Here is a 20,224-nt window from a genome sequence, read left to right on the forward strand (position 1 = left end):
AACCCCACGCCCACCAACCCCCACCCCCGCCGCAATGGTTAAGGTTCAACGAGATCGGAATTTACATTACAAACTAACAAGCGGTAAATTATAAATTATCGGCCATTATTTCTCTTTATATATTTTTAATAATTTATTTTACTTTTAAATATTTATTTTACTTTAAATATTGGTATATGATTTTTTTTCTTCTTTTTTTTTTTTGTATTTAAGATTTGCAATTCAGATTAGGTATTGATATTTTTTATCCTTATGGGATAAATTTTTTATATTAATCTGTTTCGGTCTAATATTATTAATTGATAATTATTTAACCGCCATCTATTGTATTAAATAATTATTTTAAATAATAATTATAAATAATTGGGTATTAAGTCACGTAAAGGTTATAACATTAACGAGGACAAAGATTCTACTGTTGATTATTATGTTATTGAAAGCCGTATTTAAATTAATAAAAGAATGGACTTATAATATTTAATTCTCACCTATTTAATATAAATAAAGGAAGGTACATATTATTAAAATCACGTAGATAAGGATATTGAAAATTGATTGTGTAATTTGTAATTTATGCTAAATACAAGATATTCTATATTCTTTTCGGTTTTCCATTCGTATTTCATAAGGATCCTATTTGAAATGTTTGATTTATAAATCAACGGTTAAACTTAATGTCATATATTTTGTATGTATAGATTTAGAGTTTTGGCCTTTAATAATATATCGTTAATAATTGAATTTTGATAAAGGCGAATTTATTAAGAAGAACTTATGATATTAAACTGTGGATGAAAGGTGAAATTGAATTTTAATTTTTACAATAAATATTCAATATATTATTCGTGAGCTTTGACATAAAATCATACATATTTCTAATTTTATTATTCATGGCTACGAGTCAAAGTGTTCAGATTGAATGTAAATGAAACATTAGTCAAATTACTTATTGATTTGAGTTGTGCGACCTAATATACTTTCAAAAATATATTTGAAAAGCTAATATTCTTGCGATCCCTGTCTGTTTGTAATAAGGTGTGAGAAAAAATGAAATCATGAATATTGTAATAAATGAATTCGTACTGTGAGTTCGATATATATTATGAGTGGTCATTGTACTTACTGACTTCATGGAACATTTATGCGAACATGAACATATAATTTGTTTTTTATTGTGGTGGTGAATGATGGATTAGACTATCGATAAACAGTAACGAATATGTAATTGTTAATTAAATCGATTATCGAATAAAATATATAGTCTTTTGAAAGAATTTGATTTTAATATGTCATTGAATTAATTTTTCCAAGCTTTAAATGCAGTCGGAAATATTTTATATTTACTTGATGATTAATATTTTATTTATTATTATATTGTAATGCAAGTACAAAGATATTTTCATAAATGTACGTTCATAATTCACGATCATTTTCAATAAAAATCTCAAAATTGTGAATAATAAATGTATTCACAAATAATTATAATAAATGTTTATAATTTAAAAACTCACAAAATCTCTACTATAAGTGCAATATAAATTTTATTATAAATTTCATCTAAATATTTGCTAGGCGAATAATAATTTTTTTCATGATGGTGAATTATAACAAAAAGAACGTTTTACCCTCTTTATTAGGATTGATGATAACAGTTGCTTGTAAATAAAATATTAGTATCTTATATATTAATAAAAATAAAAATAATTTGTATGGATAATATAATTCCTTGAATCATTATCTAATAATCGTTTACGAAAACTTGAATACGACTTGATGATTATTAAATGTTAACCCTATTTTCATTAAAATATTTCTGTCATTTTATTTATTTTAATTTTTTTTTTTTCAAAATACGATGTATGTGTGCATATGTAAATATATTCTCAAGAATTTGAATTTACTAATAAAGAGCGTCTAAAAGAATATTAAGAAATTTCATGTAAAATTTCATTGTTTGAGAAGAAGTTTCGTCATATCCATCATTAGTATTGTCTTATAAATTAAATAAATAAAAAAGAAAAAAAGTTATAAACGAATGAATTTTAAATACAGCAATTAAATGGAAATTATTCTAAGGTAGCAAATCTATTGAAGAATTAATTTTTACAACTACTTGTCCTCGAAATATTACACATAACATTTCTTGAATATTCAAAATACAAAAATGCTATTAATATGTTTGATAATTTTTCGGTAATTTAATGACATTCAATATTAGTTTTATCAATATTTATAGTACATATAGAAAACGTAATAAAAAAAATAATTTCCCTCTTAGTTTATTGTTATCTATCTTACAAACAATGCTTATTATAATATTCAATGAAATTCAAACTCACGGCCTCTCCTAGGTTCTTTGCTCTCGTTAATTTTTTTTTTTTTTTTTTCATTTAGTCAACATTTTAAAATATAATAAGCATTGTTATATAAAAATAGATTGTCAAAATGAATTTAAACTCTGAATCCTCAGTTTATGAAAATAAAGCCTACAGTGGAAGAAAACTTTTGTAAATTTTGCCACACGACACAACTTTATCAGACTTAACAGAGCTATGATACTACTACGGCATATATAGACTTAATCATTGATACTTTTAGAACCTAATGAACCTTATGATACTTCGACGATCATCTCTTTTGCGTCAGCTGTGCGGAATCAGTTAAGATTGCACATGGGTTATTAATGAATATTCTTAAGTCTGTACGCTATTAAATATATTTAAATAAGTGCGAGTGTGCTCTGAATTGAGTTTTGTAAGTTTGGAATCAATTTTGCGCTACCGGCTTATGTATTAATAGTATATTTCTTTTTTGAATGGACTTAACCTATAAATTTAACTCATTCGCGTTAATACGTGTACATTGTGTGGTATTTTGTTAGTTTAAAAAATACCTGCATATGTTATTACATTATGTTAATTATATTCCATTAATTTGATCAGTTTTTTTTTTCTTTTGTAATGTTTCAAATAAAAGTATTTTATTCCTTAAATAGCTATTTTATGCTTTTAGATTAGACGAAAATGGTGTTATCTTGTCGATTTTATAAAGAAAAGTATCCAGAGGTTGAAGATGTTGTTATGGTCAATGTTCGTAGTATAGCAGAAATGGGTGCCTACGTGCACCTACTTGAATATAATAACATAGAGGGTATGATTTTACTCTCTGAATTATCAAGAAGGCGTATTCGTTCTATTAATAAATTAATTAGGGTAGGAAAAACAGAGCCAGTTGTTGTTATTCGAGTCGACAAAGAAAAAGGTATGTTTTGTGGCTCACAAAATTAGTTGTATATTTTGGATACACGATTCGTATAATATGTTATCTTAATAAAGATATGAGAACGTTATTGCAGTTCTTTTGCTCTAGTTTAGTTTAATTTTATCGTCACTATTTATATGTATTATTTTTTTTTTTAGTAAAACAAATTGTAAAAGATTTTAATGCATTATAAACAATGTATATGAAATTATAGTTAATCTATTATTCTGTACTTCAGGTTATATTGATTTAAGTAAACGGAGAGTGTCCGCTGAAGACGTTGAAAAATGTACAGAGCGTTATGCGAAAGCCAAAGCTGTGAATTCTATTTTGAGACACGTGGCAGAATTATTACATTATGAAAACGATGATCAATTGGAAGAACTTTATCAGAAAACTGCATGGTATTTTGAAGAGAAATATAAAAAACAGAAAGCATCGGCATATGATTTCTTTAAACAATCAGTATTGTATGAAAAATTGAGTAATTATTGAATAAAATGCAAGTATATATATCTATCAGAATTTGCATTCTCTTTTAGGGATCCGTCAATTTTATCCGAATGCGGTCTTGATGAACGCACGAAAGAGGTTTTATTAAATAATATACAACGGAAGTTGACCTCCCATGCTGTTAAAATAAGAGCAGATGTCGAAGTTGCCTGTTACGGTTATGAAGGCATCGATGCTGTAAAAGATGCATTGAAAGCCGGCTTAGCTTTATCTACGGAAGAACTTATTATTAAGATCAATTTAATAGCACCTCCGCTTTATGTTATTACAACATCATCGCCAGAAAAAGCTGATGGCTTAAAGGCGCTGAATGACGCTATTGAAGTGATTAGGAAAAAAATCGTATCAATGGGTGGTGTATTCAATATACAAATGGCTGTAAGTTATATTAGCAAAAATACATTAAACTTCTTATGCTTATCAGATGCAAAAATTAAGCAAATATACCTTGATTTATGCTTATATTTATCTGATTAACAAAAATCACTACGCTAATAAATTATTAATAAATATAGAATATTTCTTGTAAAACTCCTTAAACGAGTTAAATATTTGCGAACAATATTAGCAATAACAGTTTTTAACAAGAATTTAATTTTTAATAGCCAAAAGTGGTAACTGCAACGGATGATGCCGAATTAGCTAAGCAAATGGAAAGAGCTGAACTCGAAAATGCAGAAGTTGCCGGTGATGATGATGAGGAAGAGAATGAAGGTATGGGTAACTTCAGTAGTGGAGAAGAAAATGATGATGAAAAAGGAAATGATTCTACAAAGCAAGAATGAAATGTGTTAATATATATTCAGTTACATTTTTAAACAACGGTCATAATATCAGACTACTAATTTCAAACATTACATTTTACAATGTATTACATTTTACAAATAAATAAAAATGAAAAAAACAATATTCTCTTTATATATATATATATATTTGTTTATTTATTTGGAACAAAATTAAATATTTATACATTTAAAAATAAATAAATTTTATTTCATTGTAATTTCATAAAATGGTAGATTTCCTTGCTGTAGATATAATTTTTAATAAATTCATGTATATATTGTTTATTATTATTTGTTATATTTATCTTAGTAATTATTGTGTACAATTAATTTTATAAATATAGACATTAACTGGAGGTTGAAAATTTTAATGTTTATATTTTCTATTATTTTCATTTGAAGTCATATAACTATTCTTATCTATTATTGTGCGTTGTCATGTCATATATAGTTTTCAAAATTTGCCAGTAATTGAACTAAAAATTCTATTTCAACTAAGTACACGTATAAGTTTTTCATTAAATTGGCTCAGCGCGTACATTTATAAACAATTGATTTTAATAACAAAACACACCGAATTTGACCTTGAAATATCGACTGAACATATGAGAACATTTTCCAATCTTTTTCAACCCTTTATAATGTATAATAATTTGTTAATATATTTTCGATTTTTTATATTTTAATTCGTGTCATTATATTTTAAAGGACTTGTAATAATAAAAACTTATATTTTGCTAGTATCAAATTAAATATCTCTTATAAATAACTCTTGTAATATTTTATAAAATTTCCGCATCTTCACATATATTAATGATTTTTTCGAAATTATTATTTGAAAATGATTTGAAATTTTTCATCCTTCATCACATGATATTTTTTACATAGAATTAACGGAATTTTGAAAGACTCATGGATACGCTTGTAATAATAGGTCCGCCTATTTTTAATTAATTTTTTTTGCAATGCTAAGTAACTTGCTGCATGTCAATATAATGTAAATAAATGAGAAATATGTAGAAAACAAAGTTTTATCGTTTATTTGATTGTCTTTTTCCAACCAACGAAATTTCCAATGGATTAGGGTAATTTTAGTACGATGTATCGGACATATTTGTAATTTTAAAAAATTTCTATTATTGAAAATAATACCAATCTTAGTTAAATTAATCATACATAACCTTATATAAATACATACATTTTTATATTTTTAAATAATAGTACATGTAAACATATTAATATTTATTATAATTAATAGTCATAAAATATAAATAAATATCATCCAATTACGAAAGAAAAAAATATTTCCGTTCAGAATAATCGATTGATTCGTAAGAAACGAAATTTGATGAGCACTAAACTAAATGATCACCGACCCGCACGTGTTTAAATAAACTGAGGTTATGTTATATCCACAAATTATACATATTTATTCATCTTAACATCCTAAATTATAATACACAATTATATGTAGAAACTACATAATAATATAGATAAGCACTATTAGAAAAAACAATAATATAAGTATTCATATAAGGCTCAAAAAGAATCAAATAAAAATAAGTATAATATAAATGTTTATAAAGTGTTTTTTATTAATATGTAATGATGGCAATAAAATCATTATTTTCACTTTAGTCATTGGCAATAGTTACTTCAACCTCTACACCGGGCTCGATATTGATACTGGTTATTTGTTTAACAATTTCAGAAGGCGAATAAAGGTCTATAACCCTTTTGTGAATACGCATTTGAAAGCGATCCCATGTTTTCGAGCCTTCACCACAAGGTGTTTTTCGCGTTGTAATCCTCAAAATCTTTGTAGGCATCCTCACAGGTCCTTTGACTTTGAGTTTTTGCTTCTTTCCTCTTTGAATTAACTCTGCGCAAACTGGAAAATTACGTTAGATGAATTGAAACGATTTCTTTCTAATATACAAAATACAATGTATTACCTTTCTCAAGCGAACGAACATTGCGTGAAGTTAAGGTGATCCTGATTCTATGAATCGGAGCTGTTTCTTGTACGGGTTTTTCTGGATTATCAACCTTCAAACTGGCCTAAAATAAAATTCACATTCATTTATAAAATGTTTGCGCTAAACCAATGTTTAATGAACATGTTTATATTGATCGACGATCATGCTACATGAGCGTCTAATGCTACTTTCTAACCTACATAAAAGACTTAAGCGAAAATTATGCAACTACCATACGCGTTTACGGTAAAATATTGTAAGATAATTATAATTTAAATATAAATTACCATTATTGAAGCTTATTTTTTGTATCCCAGTTGTATAATATAAAAATATTTGTATCACTGATGAATCAGTGTCATTACACGGTGCCACATGGGATGAAATGGAAGAACTCGGTTTAGGGTGAAATCAGATAAGACGGTAAAACAGCGCGAATTCATATTAAAAGTATAATACGAGACATTCTGATTGGCTCTTTTACTTTAAATCGAAGCTAAATATAATTTAGCTTATTTATTATATTTAATTTTTACCATTAATTGCAAAGTTGTGACTTCCGTTTAATTCGAAATGAATTTTTATGGAATATTATTCCCGATAGGACGACTATGTGGATGTAGCATAATTTTATTAATATATTGCGTTTATGCTATTCAAGAATATGCAATTTTTTAAAATTTTTACAACTGAAAAAATGATATTAATAAATTAGCAAGACGAAATTTTTATTATGATTTTTTATTTTCTTCAAAGTGAATTCGCGTATGACGTTGAGAAATAATTTTTATTTATTACTTAAAAAGTCTCTACTACTAATACAACAAATTACCAATTAAATTAAACTCAAAAAGTAAGATTAAAAGAAAAAAAAAAAAAAAAAATAAAATAGATTCTTTATGATTAATCGCAAATTAATGACGATTCGGGTGGTTCTGTCTGTGTTTATTATATAATTATGATTAGTTGTATAATAGAAATAAAATAGAGTAAAATGAAAAAATATTGCAAATACAAAAAATTTATTTTTAAAATATTCAATTTTTTGTACATATTTAACTAATTCAATATATAGCGCTAAATTATTTTCAAAAAATATTGAAAATATATATAAATAATTAAAGACAATGTCTTTGTAATTTACAAAATTGTTTTAAAGTAATAATGTTTATATATATATATATATATATATATATATATATATATATATATATATATATATATATGTATATATATATGTATGTATATATTAATGACAATGATAAATAAAAATAGTAGTAATACTAATAAACAAATAGAAAAAAATTTTAATTTACACACATTGCTGTATGATATCATAACAAAAATTCATTACTGTAAAAATTGCAAACAAGCTTACAATTACTTGTTTAAAATCTTTATACATTTATATGCACTAATTTGGGCACAACGTTTATTTTTATTGATTTATCATTTATATGTTTATTCTTGTGCAATTAATATAAGTAAAAATAAAAAAAGTCAATCTAAAAATTAATTGAATAATAAGTAATCAAAGACATTTTGAATATTACTTTTGATAAGAAAATATTTTTCAGTTATTTATGACTTTTATCCTTCCTGATTAAATAAATATAAAACTTGATCAGTGAATTGTAAGTCCAAAATATTATACGTGCATATTATACTCATCACTTTAATCTATTTAAAAAGTGTAACGTAAAATGTCGAGCGAAATATGCAAAAATAAATTCTGAATCTTATAAATGCCACTATAAATTTTTATATTTAAATGCGGCTATTATTAAATTAACTAGCTGTTAAACATATTTATTAAATTAACTAATCGTTAAACATATTACATAAACGTTAATTTTATATTAATTGATTATTAGGAATTTAGTCCAATTACTTATAAATAGAAAACAGATCCTTTTTTATATTTTAATGATTGATCATCGTATAGTTTCTTATTTAGAGCTTTTGTTGTCAATTTTTTAACCTCTCACAGCTTTGTCATTTTTTCAATTATTTTACGTAAATATTTGTAAATTTGTTTCTTAATTCATTGTCTCTATTAGGATCGAATAACTTGCACACTTCTACTAATAAACAAACATACGGTACAAATTTCAAATTTAAATCTGCCGTTAAGCGACAATTTTGTTTATAGTTGTTTGCAATCCATAAACGATAGTGTGCTGTCCACCACCTGAAACCCTAATTAGTTGTACGTCCTTTAACTGTTTAGACTCTATTAATATTGGAACATCTACATCTTCTTCTTCTCCTGTTCCAAGTTGACCGCTTGTCCCCATGCCCCAAGCATATAGCTTTCCTGAAATAAAATATTAATTATGAAGTTATCCTTGCTGTATTCAATAATATTTGGTTTTAAAGATCAATTTTTATAAAATAATAATTAGAAAAAAAAAAAAAGAGTGAATTCTCTACACCCATTTATATTTAATAATTCAATAATTATTTTAACGATTAGCATTTAAAGATTAGAGAACTAATAGCTGCTGTAAACATTTGTTAAAAACTATACCGCTTTCAGTAACAGCAAAGGATTGAGCACTACCGGCGGCCACATCAACACATTTTATTTTATCCAGGCCAGGGACAACTGTAAGTTCTATTGCATCTGCTTCAACCACACCAAGACCTAGTCTTCCATATTCTTTACGACCTAAAACATAAACTTTGCCTTTTTCATCTAAGGCGATAGTGTGATGTTGACCGGAACTTATTTGTATCCAGTTTTGATTACTCAATGTTTTTGAAACTATAGGATGAAATTGCTTATCCGTTCCCTTTAGACCTATAATAATTTTTTTATTAATTAAAATCTGTGTAATTATTCAAATTTGTGTAAAAACGTAATTAAAGGAATAATACCTATTTGATTATAATTATTCAAACCAAATACATATATATCACCACTATGAGAATCCTTTATAAATGTAGCGTATGTACCAGCCCAAATATTTTCAACTTCTACATGTTTGTTTATTTTGAAATGGACTTGGCCAGGTGTGAGTAATTGATTTATTCCTTGTCGACTATGTCTATCAGTTTTTCTTTCAGGTAAACGGCCAAGTTGACCTTGTTCACCACAACCACAAGTGTAAACTTGTTTAGTCTCGTCCAATAATACTAAATGATCTGCTCCTGATGCGATTTTTATGAATTTTCTTTGGAGAGGTATTTGCACAGGGAAACGTTCGTTATCTTTAGTCAATAATCCCATGGTTCCATGCGAATCCTAATAATTTAATAAATTAATATTTTATATCGATAATATGTATTATGCATCATAGAACATGTTAAATATGCATCGAATAGACGTAAATAATAATACCCTAAAAGAACCCCAAATGAAGACTCGTCCATCTTCCAAGAGAGCTGCGCTGTGCGAATCTCCCGCTGTTATTTGAATAGCAGGTAACGGTAATTCTACAAATGCTGGGATAGTTTCAGAACCTTCTTCGGAAGTAGTTCTACCTAATGCTCCTTCATCATTACATCCAAACGTTAAGATCGTACCATCTTTTGTTAAACATACATTGTGCATACCACCAGCTGCTATTGCAACAATATTTGAATGATTAGGAATTACAGAAAAACGGGTTTTTTCTAGAATATCTTCTCCTAAGCCAAGTTGACCAACATCGCCTTGACCACATGTAAGAACGATACCTCCCACATTGGTTTGACGTAGTATAAGTCTTGCTGTTGGTTCTGAAAATAACGTTGAACGTTCCATAAGATTTAATTTAATATAATTTATTTTTACTATTTATTATATTATTTAAGCATTTTTAATGTTTTATTTATAAATATATATTTTCTTTCTTAATATCCAATCTTTTGAACGTAGGTAAAATAATTTACCAATAAATATTTTAAAATGTATAAATTTTAAAACGAAAATCCATTTGTATTTTTATATATATATATATGCATATAAACAGATTTAGTCAATTTTGAAAAAATACATTGATATTTAAGTTAATTTAAAAATTTCTACTAATTATAATATCAAACGTACATCTTTAAAAATAATGATAGCATAAGTATGGAAACGTAAATAAATAAATATATGTATATATCCATATGCATAACAAATATGAAGTTATATATATAGGTATACGTGTGTACAGATTCGTTTGAATTCAATATTTTTATTCCAGTTGGGAAACGTTTGTATATTTTCAAACGATGTATTATTTATGAATTAAAAATAGCACACATTTACCATGATTTTCTTGATTTTTATCCGGCTTATTGTTTTTTATTCTGATACTTTTTGAACGTTTCACAGATCTCGTGCCTTGTTGAGAATTTTGTGCAGCTGGAGCGGGACGTTTCGTCGTTTTCTTCAGAGGCACTAGAAGAGGTTAACTTTCATTAAATAATGATATATGCAAGAAGTATAATAATTACAAACATATTTCATTATAATTTAAAATAAGCAGTTATTTACGTACTCTTTTTAAGTCAACAAAAAACGAAACTTGTTATAAAAAATATTATACAGTTGTTTACCGCCAAAACTTTAACGGTTCTAAACCTCGAAATTGAGTTGAATATTGGGAAATTTGGGATCTCAGGTGTAGTACTGTTTCGGTCTGAAAAATATAGTCCTAGATTTTTCAGTAGTTGGTAGTGATTTCTAGGACTTGTCTTCGCGCTCCGTTGATATTGTCGGTTTCTTACCTCATAGGGTAATTTCGGCTGCTTGGATACATAATTATTTATTGGTAGCCTCGTATTTATTAGATTAAGTATGATGTTTGATCTCTGAATCGTTATAACATTCCCTCAAATACGTGAAATTATTAAATCATAATTTTAAACTGCACTACCTTGAAAGATTTTGACATTATAGGAAAATAGTAATATTTTTCATTATTTGTACAAAGAAAAGAAGGATATCCTCATTACAATTAGTCGACTGCCGGGTACTGTAATTCAGTATAATTGCAGGATAGAATACTATTTAAAACTTTTATTAAGTTAAGTTAGGGTTGGCAAATTCTTGGAATGGATACATGTATGTATATGAAGGCAAGTCGTGTTATATACATGCGAATGTTTTAAGATAAAATAAATAAGTTTTTAGAATTTGACTTTTCTTTTACTCTTCTAATTTTGTATAATAATTTGTATAGTTTATAGGAATAATTCATATGACTTTTTGAAGTCATTTGAAAATTTAAATATTCAGAAAATGAACTACTTTATTTTATTTAAGATTTTATAATTAAAATTTTTAAGTATATAATTTTTTCATTTAAAACAAATTACAACTTTTAAATCAAGTGTATAGCGTTAGGAATATAATATATTATAGTCATTTTATGAAGCGTGGGATTTTAAAAATGATCCATAAAAAATGTAGAAATAGTATTTATCCATCATCGAATGTTAAAAGATTTACGGTTCCCGATGAGAAAGTTTTGTGGAATACAAGTTTTTCGGAATATTGTCCTGTTGAATATACATCAAAAGTTTTACAAGGAAAGCCTTGGGCTGATCCAAATATTGAAGATTCAAATTTTCAACCTAAATGGAATACGGTCGATATCACTGGTTAATATCAAGTCACTTAAAATAATTATTTAGTTTAACAAAAATACACAGCTCTTTTTTAATAATTTTCTCTATTTTACAATTACAAGAGCATCGAATAGAATTGTGTTTTAGCTGATGAATTAATATTATAGGTAAAATTAATCGAGTAAGTTTTGTAACTCTGTATTCCATTGACAAAAACAATTGTCCTCTGAATCCAATTGGACGTACTGGGATCAAAGGTAGAGGTATATTGGGACGATGGGGTCCAAATCATGCAGCAGATCCAATCGTTACAAGATGGAAAAGAAATAAAGATAAGTGTGTGCAAATGGATAAAATTACGAATAAACCTATATTACAGTTTGTCAGTATTCAAAGAAGAGATTCGGGAGAATGGGCCTTACCAGGTGGGATGGTTGATCCGGGTGAAAAAGTAACTGCTACATTACTTAGGGAGTTTATGGAAGAGGCTATGAATTCTCTTGAAAAAAATCAGTCAGAGTTAGAAAATGCTAAGCAATGCATGGAGAGATTTTTCGAGCGTGGTGAAGAAATTTATAAAGGCTACGTTGATGACCCAAGAAATACCGATAATGCTTGGATGGAGACCATTGCCTTCAATTTTCATGATGACAGCGGTGACACTTTTGGTAACTTAAGTTTAGAAGCTGGCGATGATGCAAAAAGTGTTAGATGGACTGATATTAGTGACGAGTTAATTCTTTACGCTAATCATAAAGATTTTCTATTGAAATCGGCTGAAAAGCATAATGCTCATTGGTAAATATTTTGTTTTACAAAGAAATAAATATAATATTTTATTTAAATTTCATAAAAGTTTATATTTCTTAATACAACTTTGTACATCTTAATTTTATAAAATATATTACATAATAGTACTTTGTTACAATCGATACTTTATATACTATTTACAATATAATTATGTAAATAATTATTAATAACTGTTTAAAATGAATAATTAGATTTAAGTAAATTACCATCTAAGTGGTATAAATTTTAAGTAACTTTGAATCGAAATATCTTTAGATTTTCATTTAATATATATTTGTCCTTTTTCATTTTGTATTATAATACTATCTAATTTATAGTTATATACAAATCATTAAAATACTAAGTTAATGTCTAAACAGACAAATTAAATTATTTAACTGAATATTAAAGAACATTTTATCTTGTAGAGTGAGAGAGAGGGTTATACTATTTTGTTAAATTTATTTCATAATCGCTTTCGAAGCCCTTAGTATTGTGACAGCGACATGAAAGATAAAAGCCAACTGTTACTCCACTGGCAATGAAGAACACGAGGTCTATTCGTAATTTAAAAATTACTTCAAGTTATCTTATAACGTTGATATAAACGTAGGCCGAGATATATGGTGAATTCCACATTACTTTTATATATTAAACGACTGTCAAAACAGATGTGTACTCTGATCTAAAGTTGATAAGAAACATTTTGTCTTGTGGGATCAATACAATCCAACGTATCAGGAAATAGTTATACATTCCAAAGGTATAAATTGAATAAGGTTTATAACGATTTTATGGTTGTTCATTGAGATGAGATATCTCATAACCTGTCGGGACATCTTAAATTCCAACTGGAACGACAAAATAAAGATGCTCTGTCCAGATCTTGGGGTTGGCAATAAAATAAATGATTATCATTGCGTGAAATACGGCAGTTGAACAATTGTATGATGCTTAAATGTTAAATTTATTCGATATGGCACTTCTCTGTGAACATAATGGTAAAAATAAGGCACAAATAATGATTGAGACAAGCAATGGTGATAAATCCGACGATGAGAGTAAGAAGACGGAATCCTACATTAACTGTTGAACTATAGTAGAAACAAATATACAACATTATGAGATATTCTTTAATAATTTGCGATGGTATCCTGATATCGAGTGCAAACGGATTACCACTATTTTGGCTTTTCTTTTGGTCATATATTCTTATATCGATACTAAAGATATAACTGGATTAACCATATTTTTTAGGAATAGTTAAGATATTATTGTCCCTATTATACAAGTTATTTCTTTGTTTTCTTTATTTAATTTTCTCTCCCAACACATAAGTAAGTACCTATGAGCATGTACATTGCGTAAAACAAATCATGTACTTGAGTAAGTGCCATTTGGCACATATTATAATATTATCTTATTATTTAAGTTGCTCTTACTATTTAAATGTCTTATCGTTCAAAACCATCAGATGCTCAGATCCGTAGGAATAGTTGAAAATGTAACCAAAGGACCCTGGCCCTGTAATACAGATATTCACTAATAAATATCACGGTTGGAATAAGATTTTTTATTGTTTTGATGGCACTGCTCGTAGTTGAAGCAAAGAATATTATGTAAAGTTTAGCGATCAGTCTAGCGATGACGAGCGAGTACTTAAGCGCTTTTTATGTAATACCTATGTGGATCGTGAAGATTTACGTATAAAATACATACTCACTGTATTCGACAAAATAGCATCACTTGGCTCGTCAAATATCCGAGCATCGGTTCTGTAATGGCTTAGTTCGATCTCTTCCCCAATCGTTAAAGATTAGCTGTATCAGGAATTGTATACGAGCATCAAAGATTTTACGGCTGGAGCATAAAAATGATAGTAATATCATAAGGCACTGCCGCAACTTTCACTATCAATATATGTTACGTGGCGTTAGAAAAGCCCCGGAATACGATAATAATACGGTGACTAGAATACCGGGTACTGATGAAGTGATCATGACGTAAAATTCACCCGAGCGCTTCGGGGCATTTGATTTTCAATTAAAAAAACTTTTCTCCCAGTATTCGATAGATTGAATGAAACTATGATTTTCTCGAATATTTGATAGAGAGCTTGACTGTTGGTTGCGACGTTTGCGAATATCTATGAGATAATTTTAGGGATTGCTCGTTCGAATTCAAAATTTAATCGTTAAAACATTTCGATTCAAGAATTTTGAAAAATTCCTTTTTTTTTCTTATGTAGACAAAAGAGAAATATAAGTGGGTGGTACTCATCCATTCCAAAGAATCAATTCATAACGTACAGTCGGCCAAATGAAGTAGTTTGGGTATGTTAAACCTGTGAGAGCAGGTTCCTGTAAGGATGAACGAACTATTTAGTTACTTGAAAATACAAACTCGTGAGATACAATAGCGAAGCAAATGAGTAGTGTAGCTAATGAGTAAATTAACTAACTATCAATGTCTTCGTAACTTAAGGTATTCGATGCTCTATTTTAAATCGATTAAAATGATGTACCTAATTATCATACTACCTAAATGATAAACTTAGATCAAGGAGGATTTGATACTCGATGTACCTCTCGTCTCCCATTGACCGACCTTTGTATTTATTAGCCACTGGTTCTTAGCCTGAACCCTCCAGGCTACATTAAAAGGATATGAATTTTCTTCGGAGGGTGTTGAAAATATATTTGTCGAATTTTCAGAATTTATATTTTCATCCAATGAGATTCTAAATTTATCAGATTTGACTTCCTCGCTTAAGCATGTCAAGTCACTATCATAATTCTTTAATGTAGTAAGTACGTTTTTCTTTATACTATTTTCAATTTTTAATTTTAAATTATATTTAGATTTTTCTATCAAATCCGAATGTTTTTTTAGAGACTCTTCTAATTGCAGTGCTTTTAATGCTTCAATTTGTCCCTTTTTCGCAGCTTTCGTGAACAATTGTCGAGCAATATTTCTATTCATTTTTAGACCACCTTTTCCTTGAGCGTAAAAAACACCTAAATTATATATGGCATCGATATGACCCTTCTTAGCAGCTTTTTTATAATATTTAACAGCCTGTGAAAAGAAAAAAAAAAAAAAAGTTGTAGTTTCAAAGAAACATGTCTGAGGATTTTAATATAAGAAATTCATACACGCATACCCACATATTATATATATATATATTAATATTAATTATGAATTATTATAAATTTTAAATACAAACATATAAATTATTCCTCAATTTATTTATACTTGTTTAAATAAAATCCGATTCAATGATAAACATTTTTACTTTCTTATATAGTAATTAATATTTTTGTAGAAACTAACCTTTACAAAGTCTACGGTAGTTCCTAAGCCCAATTCATAACATAATGCTAAGTTAAACATACTTCCCGTAGATGATAATTTCGTTCCAATAATAAAATGTTTAATTGCATCTTCGTATCGCTTTTCTTCTAAAGCTTGGGAACCACAGCGTAATTCTAAGTCTCCCATTATTGCTTTGTGAGTGTAAGAAAATTCACTCGCAGCTTTTTCAAAAGCCTATATTGTAGAATTAATTTTTTAATATTATATTAAATTTTATAAGAAATTTATTTATAAAGTATATTGAAAATTATCTACAAGAATAGGTCTATAATAACTAATTATTATAAGTAAAATATGTAAAAAATATTACCTCTTCGGCAGTAATAGGTCCGTATAATGTATGAACGTCTAAATCGTTATTTAATGTTTCTGCTGTATCTTCTGTTTCATTTGATTCGTTATTAATAGGTAAGATATGAGTTGTAAAGGGTCCATATAGTTCTTGGACATTTAAATCCGTAACGTTTAAAATTTTTGTCGTACTTTTGTATTCTTTGGTTTTATTGCTTAAGACTAAAATTTGGTTTGGTTGAGGTAATTCAAAATTGCTGAAGAGCGTAGGTACTTGATTTTGTGGATAAAGTAAAAACTTATTACGCCACTTTTCCAAATTTTTGTTATCAATTTCAAATAATTTTCTATTCAGACAGAGAGATTGGCATACGACAAAGCCAGCAGCCAAAAAGCTAGACTGAAAAAAAAAACAAGAAGAGATTATCCGTTAGTTATCGATCATCTTAAAATTATCTGTTTATTATAAAACACTGTTTTCATCAAACTGAGACGAAGCTTCCAATTTGTCTACAATGCTAGTCCACGCTTGTTTTTTTTTTTTTTTTTTTCCCTTTTTTTGTTTTGCTTTTTTTTATTACATAAAAACTTACCCAGCTAACGGCATTGAGCCATGTAAACTTAGCATTGTAGTTGTTTTGTTCATCATTGTCTTGCGGACCCGACTGCTTAGTACTTCCAAAATAATCATGTGAAATTGAAGAAACGACGATGGGCGTAAAAAACTCCCTTTGTTCAATATTATTGCCATTGCCATTGCCGTCTGGTGTACTTTGGGAATAAACATTAGTTCGACATGTACGACGCTCCAAGGATTCTCGAATACTTCGGGTCACAGACTTCCACATAGTTCAAAGCTACCACGCCTTATATTTAAGACAACAAAGATTACAGAGAATATGGCAATTATTTAAAAAACACATAAGACCTTAACTAAGCGTTGCGATCTTTTCTTCTAACCTAATACGAGTGGCCTATTCTTACAACACAATTAACGGAGTTTCGAGAACGACTACTGATCGGCTGTACATGTGGTTAGGTTGGGTGACCTTTTTGAGTCTTGTTATTGTTGAAAATTATTATGCGCGTCTTTATACCCAATTCGCGCTTAGTGTTTAGAACAATGTAGCACAAATTATGAAATTTATGTGACTTGTGATGATTAATTAATAATTAAAGGGGAACAAAAAAAAAAAATAAATAAATAAATAAATAAATATATAAATAAATAATCAGAACAAGCGTAATTTGTCATTAGGATAAAAATTGTTTTAAAAATAACGTAATGATATTATAAATCAAATTGCATAAATTGATAATAATTTATAAGATAAACTATATCAGGAAAGAGCTTACGCATAAAATTATTATAAATTGCAATGCATTGTAAAGCAATAATTCACGAGATACTAATTTTCAATAGCTTTGGGGAATTATTTTTTATCGATGTACAATTGAATTTACCTACTCGACTCTATTTTGTATTAATGTTATTGTTAACGCAACTGCGAACTCTCCGATTAATCCCATTTTTTCCCGAGATGCTACTAATGTGTGTGTGTCATATAAACTCGTATGTGTCGGAGCGTCACAATGCATTTTGGATTATAGATTGTTGCATAATTTACAGGTGGACTTGGCATCTCTACAAGCCATTTTCGCCAAACAAGTGTCCAGCTTTCCGAGAGAAAGAAAAATTCTGATTACTTAGGACCTACGTACGGAGGATTACATAATAAATCCAATGATCAAGGGAATAATAATTCATAGACTATCGTCTGTTTATGCGAAAGAGTGCGACACGCGTCATAAAATATGCAAGATAAGTATATGCGCGCCAAGTTAAATAATAGCATTCGCTATGCATATGGTTGATGGTAGAGGATGGATGGAATGGTCGGATCAGCGGGAAGGTGATACGTATGATACGTATGCTTGCGAACATTCCATCTAAATGTTGGTATCGTGCCATCACGAATGCCATTCGTCCTGGTGGTATTTAATGTTTATTATGGCGAAGTCGCGTTTAGAGAAGTATATCAGCATTAATCGAAGAATTTATGCGAACATTACCCCACGATTTATACAAATGTAATAGTTTCTTTAGCTTATAAGTATTTTATAAGCACTGCTTTATAGGCTTTATCGCTCTGTTTATTTATTTCAATGCTCAACGTACTCGACAAAATCTTATCTTTTATATTTTTCATTCACGAATAAATTTCAATTCGACCGATGTTTCTTTCTCGATGTGTTCGAGAAAATTTTCATACGCCTAGCGCCTAGTGTTGCCACGGTTTTATAGTAGAGATAAGAATTTTTTATATTATTTTTAAAAGCATTGATTAGCGTTGTAGGCTTAATAATGCCCATTCGGCACCATTAAAACGACCTTTAACAGCTATACATTCGTATTATATTTGCGTATTACTAATTAAATTTCTTGAAATTGAATTATCATCATCATCATCATCATCATCTTTATTGTTATTATGGCTATTATTTTTACTATCAATTATAGAATGTTAATATTTAATTGTTTCAGGCCATTTTATTATTGTAACCCATGCCCACGAACGTGCGTATAATAAATATTTTATATAAACTATAAGATATACTTATGGCGTAATATAGAATCGCTATTACGTTTATTTGATAAATTTCAGGAGAGTTTGAAGTTGGAGCATTACACGGAACTTGAGAAATGAAGGGACTGGTCATTCGGTGGAATGGGAAAAGTAATCAGAGAAGAAGATCGGTAAACCCAGTATACCCTTACGTTCAAACTTTATAATATAATTGCGTATATAAGCTACGTTTTTTGCAGTATGTACCGATATTTCATAAAAAAAAAAAAAAAAAAAAAAAAAAAAGAGAGTTATTAAACAATTTTATATAAAGAAAAATCATTTGATGTGCTTGTGGTGATAGTGAAAATGGAAGGATAAATTAAAGTTGGCTAAATTCAAAAAAAAAAAAAGTTTTCATCGACATTAGAGATAAATTAAAATTTATGTTAAATTTATTGACGTATTGCAATGCAGTTTGTCTTTAGAGATAAATCTAGTTTCCTTTTTCTTTTTATTGGAGATCTTAAGTTTCTTTCGACAATGTTTGGCGAACGTACTTATTTTTCTTCTTTTTCATATCTGTAAAAATTAAGTTGTAAGCTGAACCATCACTACAGATTTTAGTATTTTGTAGATTGTAATTCATACGATTTTCTCAAATATTGAGCATAAATTTATTTAAAGCAATTAATTATTCATTTAACATCTCATAGCTCATTACACAAAAATCACTAATACATTTTCTTCAAATTATTATTTATTAATTTTTTTTTTTAATTTATTTAAGTGTCGTAGTGTTTAATTTATAATTTATTTTCGAAACAATGGTTTAGTCTTTAGCGATAAGTTAAATATATTCAGATAATTATTGATACTCGTAAAAAATCATTTTTATCTCAATTTTCAAATATGTAAAGGTTAAAAAACATTTGAGAGATATAATTATTTATCAATCGCTTTATATAAATATTTTTAGAATATACTTTCATACAGATGCCTTACTGTTATTTATGAAAATCTTAAAATAACACAATGTTTCCAATGATTTAACATGATATTTGTAAAAGTAGATAAAATTAATAATATAAAAATTTGAAAAATATAAATTAATTTTATG

General features: G+C 27.8%; 5 protein-coding genes across 6 annotated transcripts; 2 read left to right on the forward strand and 3 right to left on the reverse strand.

Moving 5' to 3' along the window:
• The first annotated feature begins 2,597 nt into the window (after positions 1-2,597).
• On the forward strand, positions 2,598-4,683 carry eIF2alpha (eukaryotic translation initiation factor 2 subunit alpha). Of its 2 annotated transcripts, none has more exons than XM_011507714.1 (5): positions 2,598-2,754; positions 3,013-3,261; positions 3,500-3,731; positions 3,804-4,152; positions 4,380-4,683. In XM_011507714.1, the coding sequence occupies exons 2-5, from the start codon at positions 3,024-3,026 to the stop codon at positions 4,557-4,559; spliced, it is 999 nt and encodes a 332-aa protein (XP_011506016.1). In that variant the 5' UTR covers positions 2,598-2,754; positions 3,013-3,023; the 3' UTR covers positions 4,560-4,683. The 2 variants fall into 2 exon arrangements, with proteins under 2 accessions (XP_011506016.1, XP_011506017.1); XM_011507715.1 differs by having other exon boundaries at positions 2,641-2,659.
• Positions 4,684-6,130: 1,447 nt separating this feature from the next.
• Positions 6,131-6,950, reverse strand: RpS20 (ribosomal protein S20). Its single transcript, XM_011507716.1, has 3 exons — positions 6,826-6,950; positions 6,515-6,620; positions 6,131-6,450 (listed from the first exon to the last, which is right to left on the reverse strand). The coding sequence occupies exons 1-3, from the start codon at positions 6,826-6,828 to the stop codon at positions 6,194-6,196; spliced, it is 366 nt and encodes a 121-aa protein (XP_011506018.1). The 5' UTR covers positions 6,829-6,950; the 3' UTR covers positions 6,131-6,193.
• A 1,475-nt stretch (positions 6,951-8,425) lies between these two features.
• Positions 8,426-11,115, reverse strand: Rcc1 (Regulator of chromosome condensation 1). Its single transcript, XM_011507717.1, has 6 exons — positions 11,011-11,115; positions 10,779-10,910; positions 9,882-10,261; positions 9,419-9,785; positions 9,069-9,341; positions 8,426-8,855 (listed from the first exon to the last, which is right to left on the reverse strand). Coding segments are annotated over exons 1-6 (1,341 nt in total). The 5' UTR covers positions 11,012-11,115; the 3' UTR covers positions 8,426-8,667.
• Positions 11,116-11,872: 757 nt separating this feature from the next.
• Positions 11,873-12,897, forward strand: LOC105368654 (ADP-ribose pyrophosphatase, mitochondrial). Its single transcript, XM_011507718.1, has 2 exons — positions 11,873-12,115; positions 12,250-12,897. Exons 1-2 carry the CDS (start codon positions 11,884-11,886, stop codon positions 12,882-12,884), a joined length of 867 nt encoding a protein of 288 aa, XP_011506020.1. The 5' UTR covers positions 11,873-11,883; the 3' UTR covers positions 12,885-12,897.
• Positions 12,898-15,080: 2,183 nt separating this feature from the next.
• Positions 15,081-17,573, reverse strand: LOC105368655 (uncharacterized). Its single transcript, XM_011507719.1, has 4 exons — positions 17,131-17,573; positions 16,557-16,937; positions 16,205-16,420; positions 15,081-15,949 (listed from the first exon to the last, which is right to left on the reverse strand). Exons 1-4 carry the CDS (start codon positions 17,383-17,385, stop codon positions 15,425-15,427), a joined length of 1,377 nt encoding a protein of 458 aa, XP_011506021.1. The 5' UTR covers positions 17,386-17,573; the 3' UTR covers positions 15,081-15,424.
• Between the last annotated feature and the right edge of the window lie 2,651 nt (positions 17,574-20,224).

The sequence above is a fragment of the Ceratosolen solmsi genome, unplaced genomic scaffold, assembly GCF_000503995.2.
Source record: "Ceratosolen solmsi marchali unplaced genomic scaffold, CerSol_1.0 scaffold1, whole genome shotgun sequence".
Taxonomy (NCBI): Eukaryota; Metazoa; Arthropoda; class Insecta; order Hymenoptera; family Agaonidae; genus Ceratosolen; species Ceratosolen solmsi.